Source organism: Drosophila hydei, unplaced genomic scaffold (genome assembly GCF_003285905.1).
Source record: "Drosophila hydei strain 15085-1641.00,03,60 unplaced genomic scaffold, DhydRS2 tig00008144-arrow-arrow-pilon, whole genome shotgun sequence".
NCBI lineage: Eukaryota > Metazoa > Arthropoda > Insecta > Diptera > Drosophilidae > Drosophila > Drosophila hydei.
Genome location: NW_022045849.1, coordinates 1,692,859 through 1,712,950, shown reverse-complemented (window position 1 = coordinate 1,712,950; position 20,092 = coordinate 1,692,859). Strand labels below are relative to the sequence as shown.

General features: G+C 40.2%; 4 protein-coding genes across 9 annotated transcripts in view; 2 read left to right on the top strand and 2 right to left on the bottom strand.

Annotated features, from left to right (window-relative positions):
• LOC111603504 (microtubule-associated protein 2) overlaps nt 1–4,458 on the top strand; it is a 28,992-nt gene extending 24,534 nt beyond the window's left edge. For 2 of the 4 annotated variants that reach the window (XM_023321112.2, XM_023321113.2), the window contains exons 6-7: nt 691–849; nt 4,382–4,458. In XM_023321112.2, the coding sequence (XP_023176880.2) occupies nt 691–849; nt 4,382–4,447 (225 nt within the window). In that variant the 3' untranslated portion in view covers nt 4,448–4,458. Of the gene's footprint in view, nt 1–227; nt 246–690; nt 850–3,029; nt 3,201–4,381 lie in introns of all 4 variants that reach the window. The other 2 variants (XR_002751691.2, XM_023321111.2) reach the window with 2 other exon arrangements.
• Nucleotides 4,459–6,233: 1,775 nt separating this feature from the next.
• On the bottom strand, nt 6,234–9,490 carry LOC111603496 (ras-related C3 botulinum toxin substrate 1). Its single transcript, XM_023321103.2, has 5 exons — nt 9,244–9,490; nt 7,676–7,813; nt 7,375–7,607; nt 7,148–7,308; nt 6,234–7,079 (listed from the first exon to the last, which is right to left on the bottom strand). The coding sequence occupies exons 2-5, from the start codon at nt 7,789–7,791 to the stop codon at nt 7,002–7,004; spliced, it is 588 nt and encodes a 195-aa protein (XP_023176871.1). The 5' UTR covers nt 7,792–7,813; nt 9,244–9,490; the 3' UTR covers nt 6,234–7,001.
• Nucleotides 9,491–9,538: 48 nt separating this feature from the next.
• On the top strand, nt 9,539–10,745 carry LOC111603495 (probable enoyl-CoA hydratase). The gene is made up of 2 exons (XM_023321102.2): nt 9,539–10,526; nt 10,589–10,745. The coding sequence occupies exons 1-2, from the start codon at nt 9,602–9,604 to the stop codon at nt 10,693–10,695; spliced, it is 1,032 nt and encodes a 343-aa protein (XP_023176870.2). The 5' UTR covers nt 9,539–9,601; the 3' UTR covers nt 10,696–10,745.
• Nucleotides 10,746–11,184: 439 nt separating this feature from the next.
• LOC111603510 (tubby-related protein 4) overlaps nt 11,185–20,092 on the bottom strand; it is a 38,245-nt gene continuing 29,337 nt past the window's right edge. For 2 of the 3 annotated variants that reach the window (XM_023321123.2, XM_023321120.2), the window contains exons 3-11: nt 17,528–17,692; nt 16,999–17,458; nt 16,018–16,568; nt 15,734–15,962; nt 15,398–15,672; nt 13,254–15,320; nt 12,837–13,187; nt 12,581–12,772; nt 11,185–11,991 (exon numbers count right to left, since the gene is read on the bottom strand). In XM_023321123.2, the coding sequence (XP_023176891.2) occupies nt 11,875–11,991; nt 12,581–12,772; nt 12,837–13,187; nt 13,254–15,320; nt 15,398–15,672; nt 15,734–15,962; nt 16,018–16,568; nt 16,999–17,458; nt 17,528–17,692 (4,407 nt within the window). In that variant the 3' untranslated portion in view covers nt 11,185–11,874. The remainder of the gene's footprint in view (nt 11,992–12,580; nt 12,773–12,836; nt 13,188–13,253; nt 15,321–15,397; nt 15,673–15,733; nt 15,963–16,017; nt 16,569–16,998; nt 17,459–17,527; nt 17,693–20,092) is intronic. The other variant, XM_023321125.2, reaches the window with a different exon arrangement.

The window sequence follows — 20,092 nt, the reverse complement described above, 5'->3', positions numbered from 1 at the left end:
TTACCTAAGCTAAAAGACTTAAAAATAAATATTTTTTTTTTAATTTTATAGACTTTCTCTGAGTGTTATCTGTTGTATATAATCTGAATTATTTTATTTAATTTATTTAACTGAAATTATAATTTAACTAATCCATTGAACTTTAAAACAATTTCTTGAATACAAATATTTTTTTATGTTTAATAATTAACAAACAATTTACAAAAATAAAAACACAAAAATACCAGGACAACAATACAAAGGATGTAAGTAACGCAAATTAATTAAAAATTATCTAAAAAATAATTTATTATATGTATTAACAAATGAAATAAAAATATTAAAAACTTTATTTGTCTACAAATATGTTTTTAGTTATTTAGAAATTTTGGTATTTTAGTATTTTTTAGTATTTCAGTATTTTTGGTATTTCTAGTATTTCAAGCACTTAAACTCACTTTCTTGAAGAACTCCTCTAGAACACCCATACATATAGCAAATGTTTGCCTTGTAAATATTGTCCACGTTATTTGATGTATAAAAGAAAAAATTCCAAATTGCAGTTGACTGAGAACCACAATTGGCCAGCAAATCGAAAATGTATATATATAGAGAAATGTATATAATGGAGAGACTTAAGAACATATTATGTAATCGTTGCTAATGAATTTTGTGTGCGTTTTTGTTGGTGGCTTTGACACTACATTTCAGATCCAATCGCAAAAAATAGAAATTAAGGCACAAAGCAAAGTTGGATCTTTGGATAATGTTAAGCACAAGCCCGGTGGCGGTGAGAAGAAGATATTCGATGATAAGGATTATTTGAAAAATGTTGAACACTCTGTTGCACTGACAACACCACCAACACAGGTAAAAACAAAACAAAAATCAATGAAAAAAAACATCTCAAGAAAACATCGAAGTAGTTTCCGAATAACAATTTGTAGTTCATATGATTTTTTCCATTCTTGTGTTTTCTCAACTCTGATTTAGTCCATTTGTAATTTGCATTTGAGTTCATTACAAGCAGTACATCAATACATCAATACATCAATACATCTATACATCAATACATCAATACATCTACTTGTAAATGACATCCCATTTTGTGTTTAGCTCAAGAAATTCATTTTTTAATTGTAATTTAAATCATTATTTCTATATGGCATACGATCAAGCAATATCTGAAAGAAAAGAGCACTGCAACCTATATAAAACTAAAAAAAAACAGCACCCACTAAGGCTTACGAAACACCCAACAAAAATACTAAAACAAATTAAAGCTCGAACTAACTTGGTTTCACTTTATCTCTAACAAATTCCCCCAATAAGCATCTGATTAGCTCCAATTTGAACTATATATATATATACTATAATACTAAAAGTATTTTTGTGGCACTAGCAATATATCATATATATACATATAGCGGGTGTTTTATTTTTAATTCATTTTATATTTTAAGTATATTTTTTTTATTTACATTTAAAAATGAATTTCTTTCAAACTCAAAACTGAGATGCATTGACAAAGAAATTGAATATCGTTAACTAAATTCTGTAAAAACAAAGAAAAACCAACTTCATATTCATGATATGTATTAAATGAAAAACAAGTATAGATCATTGCAGTCGGGCGTCATCGACTGCCGCATGCTCGTTCACGAACAATAAAAAATAGCTGAATTTATTGAGAATTTCATAGTTTCCGTTTAGCTGGTAAGATTTGATGAACTATCAGCTATTTATCTGTTATAATTGTGTATCTGAGCACCTCAGATACCCTGTAAGATATATATAAAATTATTATATATAGTTGTATATATACAATATTTTTAATCAATATATAGAAATGAAAACAAGTTACTCAAATTGGGATTCTAGCTGAAAACGCTTAGAAGATACAGTTTTTTCCGCCTGTATAGCCTAGGAATTGCCATCTTGAATATTTATTCCAAATGCATATAGCATTAATAGCTCTAGTCTCTAGTTTAACTACGGTCGCCCTGCCAGTTCATATAGACAGCCAGGCAAATCAATATAAAATAAAATCTATATACTCTCTTAACTGCGTGAACGAGTATAAAATAAGAAGAAGAAAAAGTGCTCCAAGACCTCTTCCACATTTTTTTCACACACATTCACTTCTCTTTCTCTCTCTTTCTCGCCCTCTCGCTCTCACTCGAAATTCGAAATCGAATATCGAATATCGAAAACCGCGTCTCGTTTCATCTGGAATTTGTAGTTTGCGGCGCAGGGTCGCTTGGTTGCGACCATTCATCTAGAATTCGGTCTTTGTAACTCTGACTGTGTGTGTAACGATATATTTGACTCGCTTTTTAAGTAAAACAATAGCTAAGCAAAATTAAAAAAAAAGAATAATCAAAAACAATACAAAAAATATACTACCTAGCTGTACCTAAAATATGAAAACAGGTTTAAAACTAAATAACAAAAATTAGCTCAAATCTTAAACAAGGAAATCTCGATTGAGTTTGCAAGAGTTTCTATTTTAAATTATGTATTTACCCTATAATACAGTTAAAGAGCAAATTTCGGCTAGCTGAAATTATTTTATGCCCTTTCCAAACGACTTTCACTTTTGGCAAGTGTATAAAAAAATACCAAGAAAATACTTAACACTCGTTTTGTTAACTTAAACTAAGAAATACCAAAGAAGAGTATTATTTATGGCAAGAGTCAAGAATCTTTTTATACTATGTAGAATAGTACAAATGTTTTATTAAACAAACGATATATATATATAACGGAGTTACTGAAACCTAGACTATATAGCTATATATGCTCAATCTATATATGTATGTATTATGTATTATCTCTGATGATTGTGAAAGTCTGCCCAGCATTTAAAAATTACAAACCAAAAATAACAAAACGTGCAAAATGCTTTTGCTCTCTCGACTCCCTCATGAAATACACTCAAACAAATATCGAATTTATTTGGGTTTGGCTTTAACTCATCTACATAAGATTGAACATTTATCTTTTATTAATAATAATATTTATTTCATTTTCGTTTCGATTTATTATAGGAATATGTGTATACATTTTATTAGTCATAGTCATAAAACAAAGTGCATTAAATTTAAAAAAGAAATGAAAAAATAACGGTATACTCGTACTACAGAAATATTACGTCCATTAAATGAAGCGATTTTATGCTATAAAATATACTTTCGTATAACTCTCACGATTGAAGTCCCGTAAGTTATTTGCGTGTCGAGTTGAAAACTTTTATCGTTTAACAGTGCTGTGATAGATCAAGGATAATATAAACTTCAACATGAAATCGTCCAGGCAATTGAGCAATTTAGGCAATCGAGTGAAATTGCACTGTAGAAGCTCAAATCATTGTCTTACACTGAAATTCAACTCATTCTTATAACTCAAGTGTTTGAGTGCAACGAATTTCTCTCAGCTGCTCAAAAATCACTCAGGTAAATGCCAAAGTATGTGCCAAAGTTGCCCTTGCGCAAAACACTCAAAAACTGATCATGCGAAGCAACAAAAAGCCTGATCAAACGTGAAAGAATGAAAGAAAGCACTAAATCATATTTACAATAGCAATCAACAATAACAAAGCGTATTGTTGAAATCTATTATTAATTATGGCTATATCTTGCCACTCAAAGTATTATATGCAACACAACATTTTTATTGGAAGGCTGTTATACTCAACAATTTAGCTGCTTCCAGGCAAAACACTCAGAAGCGCTCTCATCTATTTTTATCCTCTCGGTCAACTATTATTGGCTTAGTTTTGAGCTTTTACTCAGTCTCATTCTTCCAATTTTACTGCAATCGGCCGAATGCCCTTTCGTTAATTAAAAACTACACGAGCAAAGTCCCGATTGCCGTTGCTGCTGCTCTCTCGCTCTCTCTCTCCTCTCAGCGAATCGCTTGAGAACATTATACTTGCATGTGTGCGTAGTGAAGAGATAATTACATCAAAGCACTACACTGGCTTTTGCTGCTATTTTGCATACTTACTTGCTCGCTGAGCCGAAGTTATGAGCGCATTCTATTTTTAGTACTTTATGCTCTCAAAGTGAGGAGAGTTTTGTGCGACGTCACTCACATTGAAGTTTATATTGTCTTTGCATAGACTAATCGTACCATACCAAACCGTACCATACCGAAACGAAACGTACCGAACCGAACCGAACAGTAACGTACCAATAACCGATTCGATCCACCCAAGGCCCATACATATTAAGGTGTCCCGGTGATTCATATGGAAATTGCTTGCTGTGCTCGTTTAACATAATCCTTTGTTTGCCCTTACATTATATACTGTTATTTTCGCATTGTTTTTCTTTGTTTTTATTACATTTTAATTTCATGCGATTATTTAAATGCGTTTATATTTTTATCTTGAACGCAGAGTCCACAACCATCCATGACGGCTTCAACAAGCGGCGCTGATGAAAATTTAAATCAACAAAGTTAAATCCTGTCCAACAAAATACAAAAAAAATGCATGTTGAGCTAAAATTTTACTTTCGTTTAAAGCTAAATTGAAAAAAACTATGCAAACAAAAAATACTTTGAAAAAATTTAATTTTAAGCAAAAAGTTACACAAAAAAATCAAATATATGAAAAATATGCAATAATTAATACACAATACGAGAATTTACTATGAAATTTGATAAAAAACAATTGTGCAAACACACACACATACACACACTCAGTTGCAGCATATTAAAATGAACAAGAAGCAGATAAAGTATATGATTAGTTGATCTATGCACTATTTATCAATTTAGATACCAAGGCAAATGCATAAACTATATAAAAACAAAAAATATATATATATATATATTTCATATACTACAAGAACAAACACACAATATATATAGACAGATATCTGCATATATCTATATATACGATTATTAACTGTGTGCTTTACGTGTAGTTAAACGTGTTGAAAACAAAAACAATAATAATAAAAAAAACATTGAAATTGATTTTCAATACTTTAACTTCATATTAAATAAAATATATATATATTTTATAATTTGTAACCTTAATAATTAGTCAAAAATGCATCATTCTCACAATTTATTTACACTTCCCAGTTTTACGAAAAATGTAAAAAAAAAATGCAAATTTCAAGCGTAATAAAAAACAAAACTTTTTCATTTAAAAAAAGCAAAAAAAAAAATACATATATCTGAAAAAACTTGGCGTTTTGTTTGCACTTAGTATCTCTCAATTCTGGCAGATAATTTGGATTTATATATAGCTATATACGTATGTAAGCAATGCAACGACCACGCCCACGCCTACGCCGCAAGCGTATCAAATGCTACACAGACACACACGACGCACCTATCAAACCACATTTGGATCGCATTGGTAAACAAAAGTGAGAAAAAACCGAACAAATTGATTTGAAACTAAACAAAGTAAATTGTAAGTTTCTATTTTAGTTATTTTCTTGTTTCAATTAACGTTAGCATTAACTGATCGCATTTTGCAACACTCTAATAACGTGCAACTCTTCTCATACAGTATTGGAAAGCGCCGCGCATACAGCGTGCTACAACTTTAACCTCATCCATGTCCTTGCCAGCGGAGTGTCTCGTGCTATCCGTATCGATGCCATCGCTCAACTCGGAGCCGAAGCGTCCCAAGAGCGCGGGCGCCAAAAAGAAGCCCGGCCAGGCGGTTCATCCAAAGCCCTTCCGTTTATATTGAGGCACATCACAACCACCACCAACTACACATGCTGCACCCAGAGAGATCTCCTCTACATAACATATATATATATATATGTGTGCAATTGTTAACGGCACAAAGAAAAAACTTACAAATTTGTTAATTGTTTACAAATCGATAGAAACGTGGCATTTAAATAAATAAATGAAATATTTAATAACTATGCAATGGTTGAGCACACAAAATCCAACAGTTTTTTTCTGATTTTATTATAATTACAGCATTTTGTATATATATATACTATATATATATATTATATGTAACGATTTCTCGTAAGTAGATTGATCTTTGCTTTAAATTTACATGAGTTCTCGTTAGTTTGTTTCTCTTTAATATATATATTTATATAATTGTTATAAAAAATTGTTGCTCGTCCTTTGCTATTCGAGTTGTTTACAAAAATTGTGTGCTTTGTTTTGTTTTGTTTTTTGATTCGAGTCAAGTCACATTTAAATGCAGTTTTTGCCTTTCCATTTACACTTTTTCGCTATACTTTTTGTTTTTGTTTTTTATGTTTTTTTTACATTGCATTATTAAAGTTAGGGACAATAAATAAGTTATTATAAAATAAAATAAACAACAGTTGTTACAAGTTTCAAAAGAGCATCAATTAATTAGATTATTACAAATAGTAGAAAAAATGCTTTTTGTTTTCAAGCTAAAATATCGTATAAACGTGTTTTTTTCATTTTCGTTTCATTTAAATATTTTTTCTCTAAGAGCTCATCGTCAAGTATTTTGGTTATTGTTGAAAACTAGGAAACGCCCGGGCTACATTATAATTATAATACACTTCATAATAAACAAACAAATTAGGAATTCCTTAAATATTCTCTGATATGCGAAACAGAAGTTTCTTATGTTTATGTTTAGTTCAATTCTTTATATTTTTCTGCCGCTGCTGTTGTTGTTTACAATTAATACATTCGATTCGATTCAATTGACTAGATTTCAATATGGATTATATATGGTTTAACTGCTGCTTTCATCTTGTTACACTTTAGTTCTAATGAGGAGGGATTTCTTGTTCTTCTTTTTCTTGTTTGTGCCATGCGGTTTTCAAATGGATGATGTAAATTAAATTTTCAACTTATACCAAATCAAAATTATTTGTTTATGTTAAAGGAAATGATAATGCTCAATGAATCAAGTTTCTTTTTCTTTCTTGTTTGTCAGCTGATTGTTGATTTGTTCACGCTTAGTTAGAGATGAGGGTCGCTTCACTTTGTTATTCTCCGACTCTCTGTTTACTCTGCTCTTCTGAGTATTCCTCGTTGCTTATTTACATAACTAAACACTTTCGCTGGCGTCGCTTTAATGGCTCTGGCCTCAGCACCGCACGCACCGCCTCTTCGAACACCTAGGTAAATGGAAATTGTCATCATCATCATTCGATGACATTTGCTGCTAAGGTGTGTCCGCACTTACCTGCTTGAGGCCGCGCTGCGTTAAGGCGGAGCATTCCATATATTTAACAGCGCGTATTTTATTTGCCAGCTTCTGGCCTTGTTCGCGCTTAAGCGGCGTCAAACCCTGCTCGGCCAGGCCACTCAATGTTTCGCGATCGTCACGCAAATCGATTTTTGTGCCTGCGCAAAAATTTAAGGGCAATTTATAACAGAAGAGTAAAGCTTATAAAGTAGATAACTACTTACCCACTAATATGATGGGCGCATCGGGACAATGATGTTTGATCTCCGGATACCATTTGGAGGTGACATTTTCAAACGATGAGGGACTCGCAACGCTGTAGCATATCAGAAATACATCTGTCTGTGGATAGGAGAGCGGTCGCAAACGATCGTAATCCTCCTGACCGGCTGTATCCCAGAGACCCAGCGACACTTGTATTGTATCTACTTGCATGGGTGCAGAGTAGTTATCGAAGCTATACGAGAGATTTCGATTCAAGTTAACAAAGATCATTTAGTTTGGAGTTGTGGCGGAAAAACTTACACTGTAGGCACATATTCACCGGGAAAACTGTCTGTTGTGTAGGAGATTAGCATGCAAGTCTTTCCGACGGTTCCGTCACCAACGACAACACATTTTATGGGTCTTCCGGTTGACATCGTCGAGTCGTGACTGTATTTGCTGAATGAGCGAAATAAGAATGTGAGTGTATTCGTTTTGTCTCGTAAGAATATCTCGTTTTGAATGAATGCGTGCGCATTTAATTCAATTAATTAAGCTGTACTTGAAGCAATAAACTCTATACCCAACTCTCTTATCTGGCGGCGCAAGATATGCATATGTAGATATATATATATATATCTGCACACACACAATATAATTACTATTAGTGTATATATATATGCATGTGTATATATCTATATATATGATCAAAGGCTGCCCATCAAAAGGTGTGTCCCAGCCGTAAAACATAATAAAACGAAAGTTTTTTATATACGCTTTGAGACTTCGTTTTACTTTTTTGCAAATAAATTTTACGAAAATAGATCATGATGCGGTTAAAGACAACAGCACACATAGTCAAATAATAATACAAGAAATTAAGCAACACTAACATACAAATACCCTAGCTTATTGGATATATGCTTAGAGAAAGTCTTTTGTGGTTTAGACATGGGCTCTGGTGACGGCACATACAGTGGTGGCCATAAAGTTAGAGGCACTATTTATACATCAGACAATAAAGAACATACATATATTTGTATATTGGAAGTGATGCCAATTATATGCTTTGTTACTGTTGATATTATTAAAAATTAATTCAATTGATAAGCTCAAAGTGTAAACACATAGATAAATTATTCATAAATTTGCATAATGCATTTGTACTCTTAGGGATGCCCACTTCATTACGTTACATATTTCATCAGAAAATTCAAATACCCTCTTGCTCTTCCTCACTCTCACTCTTTCTGGCACAGACACACGCGCACAAACACACACACACGCATGCATATAAGCTAGCAAAATGGCAATAGTGTCGACGGCAAGAGCCCTCGGGGGCGCCAATGGAGCGGCGTAGCTGAAGCGGCGACGCAACGGGCTGAAGGGGCATAGGCCTGCCAGCAGACAGAGAATGCGCCCAAATGTTGGGCGGACGCACATTGTTAAAAATAGACACAATTAAGCACTAATAATGCAGGCGGTGGCAGCGCTTGCGACCCCAACACAGACACAGACACAGACAGGCTGGATATTAACCGTAATTTGTAATGCCAATTCAATTACAGTTGCATTTAAAAAGCTGCGGATACATCACATGCAATGCAAGTGCTGGGCAGGGCAGCAGGCGCTATCTCTCTCTTCCTCTATCTTATTTCCACTCTACTTCTATATGTTTCTTATTGTTATGGTCGAGCGCTGCTGCAGCACTGGACATTCGTCACTTTCGCTCTGTTGTTGTTTTGCTCTCAGCAGGCACCGCAACCGCAGGCTGCTGGCAACAGCCAGCAGCTGCCGCACGTTCACATTTTGCGTGCAGTTTATGACACACATGCTTACATCTATATGTGTGTATATGTATATATGTGTATATATAACCAGGTTAATACCGTTTCTTAACTATCCTTTGTCTGCGGCTGCAGATTGGAGTCGCGTATTGTAATCGAGCTCTTTTGTACTTTGCTTATATCACTTGTATTTTGTATTTGTATGCAGCACACGCATTCACACCCATGCAATGCGTTTGCATACACACACGCCAACGATTAATCTAACTTTAACACTATTTTCTGATTATTTTTATATATAAATAAATAAATATTTAATTGGCAGCGCAGCGTTTGTATTTTCTTTTAATCCGCTTTTTGTTTTACACCAACACCAACACACGCACACTCGTGCACACATACACGCCTTCTTTTGACAGCGTCGCTGTCGCTCTGACAAGTAGTGTTGAAATGCGCGCCAATGAAAACGTCGATTTTAACGCTGCACAGCACTAAGAGACTTGTTATGTTGGCTGTAATGCATAAATTGTTTACGTTCAGTCGATTTAGGACCTGTAAGGACTTATGCAATAGCGCACAGAAATTTTCTTTGAGTGCAGTACATTATGCGGATACTACAGACAGTAAAGCACCCAGCATACTGGTCGAAAAAGATGCCAACATCACATTAATCGGAATCAATAGGGAGCAGCAGCGCAATTCTATTGATGCAGCCACCGCAGCGCAGCTAAGCCAAGCCATTCATCAATTTGAGGCGGACGATACGTCACCTGTGGGCGTGCTGTACGGCGTGGGTGGATCTTTCTCAGCTGGCTATGATCTGAAAGAGCTGGAGGCGGAGGCGCAACGCGGCAGTCTCGACTTTCTGTTGCGTCGTGAGGGTTCGGTGGGTCCGACCAGGCGGCACCTACGAAAACCCATTATATGCGGCATCAGCGGCTTTTGTGTGGCCAGCGGCCTCGAATTAGCACTGCTCTGTGACCTGCGCGTCATGGAAGATACCGCCGTCGTAGGCTTTTTCAATCGTCGCTTGGGTGTGCCGCTCAGCGATGGCGGCACTGTGCGTCTGGCAGCTGCAGTTGGTTACTCGAATGCTGTGGATATTATAGAGACGGGTCGGCGAGTATACGCAAATGAAGCGCTGCGCATTGGTCTGGTCAACCGAATTGTGGCCACAGGTACAGCACTGGGTCAGGCCGTCAACTTAGCCTTTTCCATAGCCAAGTTTCCCATGGCCTCACTGCTGCATGATCGAAATGCAACATTGGATAATGCGAATGTCTACGCCCGACCCGGTTTCTATGCAGCCATCAACAATGAGATAATGCAAGTCTCTGCGGCCATGGTGGCGGACATGCAAGAGGGCGTCAAACGTTTCAAGACTTGTAAGCAATTGATATAGATTATAAATAATTATTTTAATCAAAGCTGCTCTCTATTCCTGCAGCTGAAACAAAAGGTCCCAAAACGAATGCCTGGCACATTAAGGAGAAGTCCATACCCGATTGGGAGAAAGCTGAAATCGAAATAGAACAACAAAAGGAAAAGACATAAAACATAAGCGAATAAATGTTCACAATTCAATCTCTTGTATTATATGTAAATAAGACAAATTGTAATTTTTTTGTTTTACTTTTTTTGTGTTGCTGTTGTTTGTTTATTCACATATAATATATATATATATATATATAATTTATTTAATTAGTTGCACGTTGGAAATCGTTTACGTTTCGAGTTTTTGAGTTTATTTCAATATTCACAACAATTACAATAACGAATTTGTCTTGAAATTAAGCCTAACTACAAAAAAGAGTTTTAAGAGGAAAAGCACAAAATTTCTTGTCTTCTGTGTGTGTAAGAGAATGTTGTTTATGTTTTTCTGTTTGCTTATACTTTTAACATTCACAATTAATTTGTAATATATAAAAAATATGCTAGTATTAAGTACTCGTACACACATTCATTTGTTTTATATGTTAGGCCAAGCGATATCTTGTTTTTTTTGGTTTTGTTTTTAAGCGATATTTGCTGTATACACATATATATTGATATATGTGTTTTTTGTTTTTAATGATATTTCCTTACATGCTAAGAATTGTTAACAAAAGGAATTGCTGTTATTGCACTTAAGTCGAGAAGGAAATAACGAAAACAAACGAAGCTCTCAATGCAAAAAAGGCGGCTCATGTACAAACTAGTTTAAAAAATTCGACTGAAAAATCGTTTTCGTACACGTACTTTTAAAAATAGATCATAGATCGATACTGATGCTTAACATATACATCATCAATCATTTCATTTGGTTTTCTTTTATATATACTTAAGCCAAAAAGTTTGTCATACAAATATTGCACAAAAAATGGATCGGACTGTGAGTTTTCTTCTTCTTTTTTGTTGCACACCAATATCAAATTGCTAAACCTTCAATCAAATGGTGGTATGAGTTCATTTATCATATCCGTTCAGATATAACATTACACAAGAATATGTATGGCATTCAGAAACCTAAAGACCACAATACAATTAAGTACATATACATATTTACAAATGATAAAGCCTAGGCGCGACCTGCTCATAGTATAAAAAATATGCATATTAAAGCAATTGCAATCGGCGGCTGTTGCTGCGGCATTAGCTGGCGGCGTGCTATAAGTACTATATAGTTGTATATATATATAAATATGTGTATGTGTGTGCAATGCATTAAGATAATACAACAGTTGGAATATCCAATTACTTGAGGCGCTGCGTCACATTGGCCAGCGCAACGGCAAACGCCTGCAGCGCCGAAAACGGATATTGAAAGTCCAGGGTATACGCATTGCCATCAATGCGTCCAAATTGCATCACCTGCAAGAGATGCCGATTTAATGTTATTATGCATAATCAAATTGTATAAGTTAAAGCGTTGATTAATTGAGCTAATGACCATTAGCTACTCACTGTATGCACACATCAATCATCTGATTGATCAACTATCAAATCACTCAATCAATCAAAGAATTAATAGAAAGATCTTCAATCTATAGATGAGTCATTGATGGACTATCAATCGAACAGTCTTTTAGCCTGTCAATCAGTCGATTGCTCAATTAATTATTGAGTTTGTCAATCAATAATTTATACTGTCAATCAATCAGTCATTTAGTCAGTTGAGTATCACACAAAAATGGTTTTATTTATTAATATACTTTATCAATCAAATATGCTGATTGATTAATCAGCATATTTCCTCGTCCATCAATCAGTCACTTAGTCAATTGAGTCCGTCAATCAATCACGTATTCTGTCTATCCCCCAGTTAGTTGGTTGATAAGAATTGCAAATAGTTCAATTTATGTAAATGAGCAATCAATCAATCATTGAGCTCGTCAATCAGTTTGTGTTTAGTCCTTCAATCAGTCAGTTAATGCAGTTATAGATAATCCAAAGTAAATACCTGCTTGCCACGAAACTCAATTTGAAAGTTCTTGGCCGACTCCTGGGTGACGCGTCCGCCAAAGTCCAGCTGATACACCTGGCTCATCTCGTTCCACATGGGCGCCTTGTTGTGCATCACGAACTCGCGCCGCACAGGCGCTGGATTGGCACAGCTGGCGCTGCCATTTGGCTCAATCTTGCCACGCTTCAGCTGCACAAGAGAGTAGAGAAACTCGATTATCTTTTGCCCGGGCAGCATTTAACCTGGACTCTACCTTCTGACGCAGCTGCGCCTTTTGGAATGTTTCCAGATCGCGATACTGCTTGCCATTGCCATTGCCATTGGCCGTGCTGCCGCCCATTTCCTCGCCCGAGCCATTCGTCTGGTTGCCCTCGTCGTCGGAGCTCTCAATGATGCTCGGCTTCTTGCGCTGTCTGCGATTCAGCAGCGGCGAGTTAAGTATGTGCCGAATGGGCGAATTGCTCTGCTGTCGCTTGTTCTTCTTGCTGGACGCCGGCGAAGCGGGCGAGCTGCGCGGCAAGCGCTGCGGCGTCGATGGCGGCGTCAATCGACCCTCATCCAGATCCCGCAGACGACTGATGATGTTCTCCAGTGTGGTCAAAGCCTGTAATGGAAAACAGTTAATCACTTGATTCTGTCTAAGGTGGTAAGTGCCACGCCCAGTGCTCACCTGCGTATGCAGCGACACCGACGCCTTGGCCTCCACGGGCGTCGCCTCGACAGTGCCACAGGCTATGCTGCCCGTTTCGGATTGCTGTCGCTCCAGTGTGCTGGCATTGCTGGAGCTTTGCTGCTGATTCTGTTGCTGCTGCTGCTGCTGCTGGCTGGCGGGCGCCTCCTTGCGCCGCCAACGCACCTCGGACAGCTGCTTGACAAAGCTGAAACTGTTCTCCTGCTTGCGAGCGAGCAAAGGCGTGGAGTTCTCTGTGCTGCTGCCCGTTGCCAGATCCTTGCTGCGTCCATAGCCGAAGCGATGCTTGCGCGTAAAGAGCGGGCTGTCCGTGAAGCTGGTGATGACATCAAAGCGTTTTTTGGGAGGTGGTTTGGCCGGCGCGGCTGCAGTGGCTGCCGGCGTGGCAGCAGCAGCAGCAGCAGCAGCTGTTGGCTCCTTGGCGGGCTCTACAGCCACTGTGGTAATCTCGTCCAGCGCTGGGTTAACCGTTGGCTGACAACGCTTACAAACGCTGGCGGGATTCATGTTGTTGCGACACTTGAAGCAGAGCGTGTTGGCTGCGCTGCTGCAGGCGCTGCTGTCGGAGATCTCCTGCAGCTTGCGCACCACCTGCTCGTGCTCCTTGCTGGAGAGTTTCGTTTGCAGCGAGAGCAGATCACAGGAGTCCAAACTTTTCGACTTGCCCGTCTGCTGCAGCTTGTGCCGGCGTGCATCCGCCTGCTGCTGCTGTCGCTTGCGATGGCGATTGCGCCGTTTGTCGACCAGAATCAGACGCTTGTTGGGCGCATCCTTGCGCAGCGCAGATAAAGCCTCATCCGAGGGCGTTATGGCCACCGAATCCAGATAGCCAACGCTGCAGCTGCGCGTTATGGAGTCGGGCAGCGCCGGTGCTATGGACACCACAGTTGGAGTGCGTTTCATGCTTGTGCTGGCTGCTGCTGCTGCTGCCGCTGCTGTAGAGGTGTTGGCGGTGGTTGTGGGCGTGGGCGACTGAGTCTCCTCGTCTATGTAGAGCATGTCACGCCGCTTCGTTGTGGAGCACTTGACAGCACGTGCATCCATGCGCTCCAAATTCAAGTTCAGATTAAGGGGCACCGGATTCACGTGACTGTTGGCCGTGCGCATGGACTCCGACATGAGAGCGTTCTTCACCTGAACCACGTTGTTGGCATAGTCCGCATTGCTCGAGTAGGACATCAAGGTGGTTTGGCCAGCCGCGGGCACAGCTGGCCGCTCGAATATGATGTCCGATGGGGCCACAGCATTCTTGGGCGATTGCAGCGTCGGCACCGAGCCGTCGCAGTAGAGCGGCGATATGGCATGCCGCGACTGGCAGCTGGAATTCGAGCTGGAGCGACTGTAGCTGTTCTTGAAGCTGCTTATAGTCTTTGGACGCGTTATGTTTTTGCTGCAGCTGGGCGCCGGCGAGGCGGAGCTGCAACTGGCAGGCGCCTGATGCAGCAGCACGGTGGTGGCAGTGGCAGTGGCAGCGGCTGCTGCTGCCTCCTGCGACTCATTGGATGAGTCGTCGTCGTAGCTTTCGGCACGCGCCAACGGACTCAGGCCCACTGCACCACCGGCTCCGGACCCGTTGACTGTTAAGCCGTGCGAATTCTTATGACGCGCCAATATACGATTGGGGCGTGGCGACATGGGCGCTATGGGCGGCGCCGAGGCGCCATCGTTGAGGCGTCGCTGTGGCATAATTGGCGGCTTCAATGCAGCTATTGTTGCCGCTGCTGCTGATGCTGCGTCCGGAGCAGCGCTTGTCACGCTCACATGAGGCACTGCGGCATCCGTGCTATGATTATGATTATGATTGTAACTGTGATGCTCCTCCTCGTCCTCGGAGAAGAGATTGGGATTGAAGCTGGGATCGGGTCCAGTTGGAAAATCGTCGCGCAGCTCCGTGATGACCAGCGTCATTTGACGCGGCTGCAAATGCAGTAGGGACGTCTTATATGTTACTTGGCCTAAATTGGCTGGGACGGTTTTGGCAAGTCCGTGGATCTTGAATTTGGTGCCCCAAATATTGGAGGTCACCTCCACCAGCTTGACTTCCTGCTTGGAGAGAAAAGGAAGGTGGACAAAGATTAACGCATGCCAAGGGGTCAGCTGCCTAGCCGTGTCTTCACCCTTACCTCGGGCAGCGTATCCACATAGGCCAGCTCATCGAGGCTGTCGGGATCGAGCGTGTTGCTCCCACTTCCGCTAGCCGCACGGTCGCCGTTCTGCGTACGTCGCTTGGCGCGAACGCGACGCTTTCGTGGCGTGCGTGGCGAACCGAAGCGCGAGGAGCGCTCTTCGAAATCACTGTCCGAGGAATCGGTGCGTCCGCTGTTGCCCGTCGTGGTGGATTGGCTGGAGCCGGAGCTGCTCTTGGCCTCGGCGGCATATTGAAAATACAGCGAGTTGTCTGCAATAAAATTAAATGAGTTTCAGACAGGTAACAGTGGCTGCTGCATGTGCTCACTCACCATTAACCTGCGGATCGAAGATCACAAATTCCGGACGTATTTTGGAGGTGCGTTTGCCCTTGAGCAGCGGCACCAGCCCACCCAAGTACTCCAAGTAGAGTGTGTAGCAGGTGCCGGAGCTAAGATTGGAGTCATCATCATGCCGTATCATGGTGCAGTGCAGCCGAGTCGAGCACAGCGGCGGGCGCGATACAAAATCACGCAGCGACTTCAGGTCAGGTACACAGCACTGAGGGAGCGAGCAGAGATTAGGCAAGGCTATATATATAAGAAATGTGTCTTACTCTTATGGTTTGAGCAAAGAGATTGCCAATAAGCGATTTAATCCTAGAAGGCAACGGCAGCAGTGGCAACAGCGTCTCAGAGCCAACGCTCGCCTGGATCTGCAGCCGGCAGAGCAGTTGCAGCGAGGCAACCCGTCGCGAGATCCATGCAATGTGCACCTGAGTGCCCGTTGCGATGAACAAACGTTTGTCGTTGTGACCCCAGGTGATGGCCGAAACGGTGGCCGTGCTGCAGGGTATGTGCGCCTGGTAGAGGCATGTGCCCGACTCCGTATAGAATTTGACCAGATTGTTATAGTAGCAGCTGCTGGCTGGCGTGCCCAGGCCCAGCTCATGCTCCAGCAGCTTTCCATCCAAGCCCATGCCGTTGCTATTGCTGCGCAATGTGCCGGCAACGGCGAGCAACTCCCTCGAATTGCTCCACTCCATGACCATGCCCAGGGCGCCATTAAGGCAGGTGTTGATATGTGCGGGTGAGACGTCGTCAAACGACTTTAGCAAATAGATATATCCATTCTGGAAGCTTACCGCCAGCACAAAAGTGCGCTTGGCTAAGCCAAAAGGGAGAAAGATCACAAGTTTAGTTAGATATATAGCGCTATATGTTGTATGATTGATGACTGATTGATTGATGATGTATGTAGAGCCTTAGATGTAACAGCTAGGAAGCTCAAACTCGAACATAAATGGCCATAAGGACAAAGTATACAAAAATATATATATATATTGATGGAATGATTGATTAAGTGATTGATGACATTAACAATCTGAGCCTTTACGAGTTATAGCATCAATCTTGTATGATGTAGACAGTGCAAATACATAGAGACCTAAATTTATATAAATAAATATGATGACTGATGGTTTTATGGGCTGATTGATGGAGTGATTGATCAAATGATTGATGATCAACTTATATTTTAAGGTAATATGACGTCTCTCTGCTGCATAGTTTATTTGATCAATTTTTTTCTCATTTACCGGCATTGGTTACTCCGGGCTCGGCTTCCTCGCCCTCCTCCATTTTGAACTTCTCGCAGGACCAGGCCATGGAGGTGATGGGTACGTCGTTGGAGAGCTGCACCTGAGAGACCATCGCGCCATGCACATCCATGACGATCACCTGGCCCTGGGTGGTGCCAAAGTACACCTGTTGATCGTCGGGCGTCCAAATGCCACACGTGATGGTGGACTCCAGATTGAGCATGGACGACCAATAACGCTGGCCGGCCACAGAGCCAACCAGCACGAAACCATCCTGATAGCAGATGAGCGCCATGCGACCATCGTGCGACCAGGAGAAGTGCGTAACCGGCGTATTTCGATCGTTGATCAGCTCAATGGACCAACGGCCCTCATACTTGATCCACACAAAGATGATGCCCGAGCTGTCGCAGGAGGCGAGCTTCTGATACGGCTCGTTCCACTTGACCAGAATGACCTGAAAGAAACATCAAACACAGTAGTTCAAGAGATTGATTATGCCATTCTGAAGTGTTCCTTCACTCACGTCCGATCGATGACCTCGCAGATTGTAGTTGGTGCGCAGCGGATAGTCCATGTTTTTGCGGCAATGCGAGGTGGTGAATGTGACGCCCACAATGCCGCGTATGTTGCCCGTGGCCAGCCAGCCCTCCTGATAGTAGTTGGTGCGGTTCAGCTTCCAGCCCTCATCCTGCAAGCAAGCAAGCACAAAATAAAAGCCAAATCAAAACCAAATCAAGCTTTCAGCACAGCTGCCGACAGCCTGAGCCTTGGCAACTCGCCTAAGCAGCCGCCAATTGGCAGTCAAATGCGGCAAATGCGCCTCTTAAATGGATTACGCTGCAGGCAGGTGGCTGCCTTTGACTGCTGCTCCACTTAACTGATATTTGTGTGCAGTCTGCATGCTGTTTTTAATACCCTGTACCAATCGAATATTTCATATAGGGTAGATGCATCAGAGTTAACTTTGATTCTGGATAGATCAATGTGGAGCACTTCATGTTAAAAGTGATTTAAGTGTGAAACACAGGGTATCTTATAGTCAAAATTAGTAAGTGTTTAAATCGTAATTTCGTTATACGTTTCTTACTCATTTCAAGTGCTGAGATGTCGCTTAAGGCTTATAGAAAGACACTCAAGAGAGCTATATATCTTGTAGAGGGTATTTAATAGTCGATCAAACACAAGTAACATGGTTTTAAGTGCTCTACATATCAAAGCATTCATGCATATATGAGTATGTATGTCTTTATACACATATAAAAAGACTTCTATGCTTATTACAGGGTATACTTTAGTTTGGCAGTCAAGAGTTTCTCTAAGAACAATTTTAAGCTAAAAATAAGCCTTATACGAGCGGTCCAGCATTGTCAAACTAATTACAGAGTATACTTAAGTCGCTTAATCTAGGTAAGCTAATTACATATTCCTTTTACATCTGGCTAGATAAGTTTGTTAACGCTTCAAAGCCAAGGATATACTCTGCTTGCAGAGCCCTAACAAACTAATTATAAATTCCGTTTGCATCTGCAAGATACGAACAAGTTCAATTTGCAACTAATTCCAGGGTATATTCAGGTAAGGTAATTACCAATTCCTCTTGCAACTGTCAGATAAGCTTAATGACATTTCTAAGCTTATTGCAGGGTATACTTCAGTCGAGCACTCTTAGGGAAGCAAACTTTAACTGCAATTCGCATCTGCCACTTGAGCTGTTTATCTGCAGCCTGCAGCTGGAATTCTCTATAAAAACTCGCACCACCCGCACCACCCGCACCACTTTGTCAGCTTGTAAACTCAAACTTTCTTTCAGCGGCATTTCCCTCAAATGCTTTGCTGATTATTTTCACAAAGTGTGGCCTACATTTGTGCGCCTATTGGCCCATGCCTCGAGTCGTCCCATGCCCCACCAACGGTGCCAGGTTTCAGGTGATAAGCTTTAAAGTTCAATTTTCATTTCATTCATTCCATAGAAACTTGGACTGGGCAGCCCAACGAGTGAGCTAATCCCCGATAAGCCAAAATGGTCAATAGCATTAATAATTTTTTTCCATGGGAAAAATCCAATTTGCGAGGTTCAAATTTAAATGCCTGCACAAGTATGACGGCATGCGATGTGCCTGACTAACAGATACCCTGGATTAGGTGAAGCGAAGGAAAGGCGTGGTTAGCAAAGAATTTATGATTGATTGATGAATGATAGTCAATAGCAAAAATCGATATTTATCGACTTTCAGAAATTGAAAATAATTGTAAATTAAGAGTTTTATCTATGTTCACGTGCATGTGGTACAATTTAGAGACAATTTGATTTAAAGAGTTGACTAAACAACTTTATATTGTTTCTAGTTCATTCTACTGGTTCAAATGTTCACGAGTGAATCTTAGTTATTTACTAGTTCAATTACTTATGCTTCCCTCATATGATCGTTATTACTTATTTAATCATAAACTTTCGTTAACCCTGAATAGTTCCTTAGAACTTAACGTTCTTGAACAACTTAATTGCACAGAACCTTTTCTTCATGAACCACTGAAGAAAATAATATTCAGAAACGTTTTAAGCGAATCAATTGACTAACTGTGCAAAAATAAACGTTATTCACACCTGATTAGCTCTATTGCATGTATGATTCATACAAAAGCTGAACAGCTCAATAGAACCAAAAGTTCATGAGCATTTTATGCAACTTGAATCAATTGATTAACTGAGCATCTGAACAACTGCCTAACTCCACAGAATGGTATGGCTCAGATGAACAGCTAAACAGTTCAATAGAAGAAGTTAGTGATTACTGAAAAAGTTCAGCAGTTAAGTTACTGAACAAGTTCAGTTGAACCAGTAGCAAAAGCAGCAACCGAACTGACTCTTACATACTTTCCCTGAACAGCGCATATACCCCATTTATGCAGGGTATTAGAAAAGTAACAATTTATTTTGCAATTTCCGCTCGGACTAACGGAACGACAGCGTGCATAGCTTTTTATTGATTCCAGTTAAGCCACGCCCACACACACACACACACCCATGCACACGCACACACGCAGACACACGCCCATGCCCATAGATACGCGTTAATTGCTTTACTAG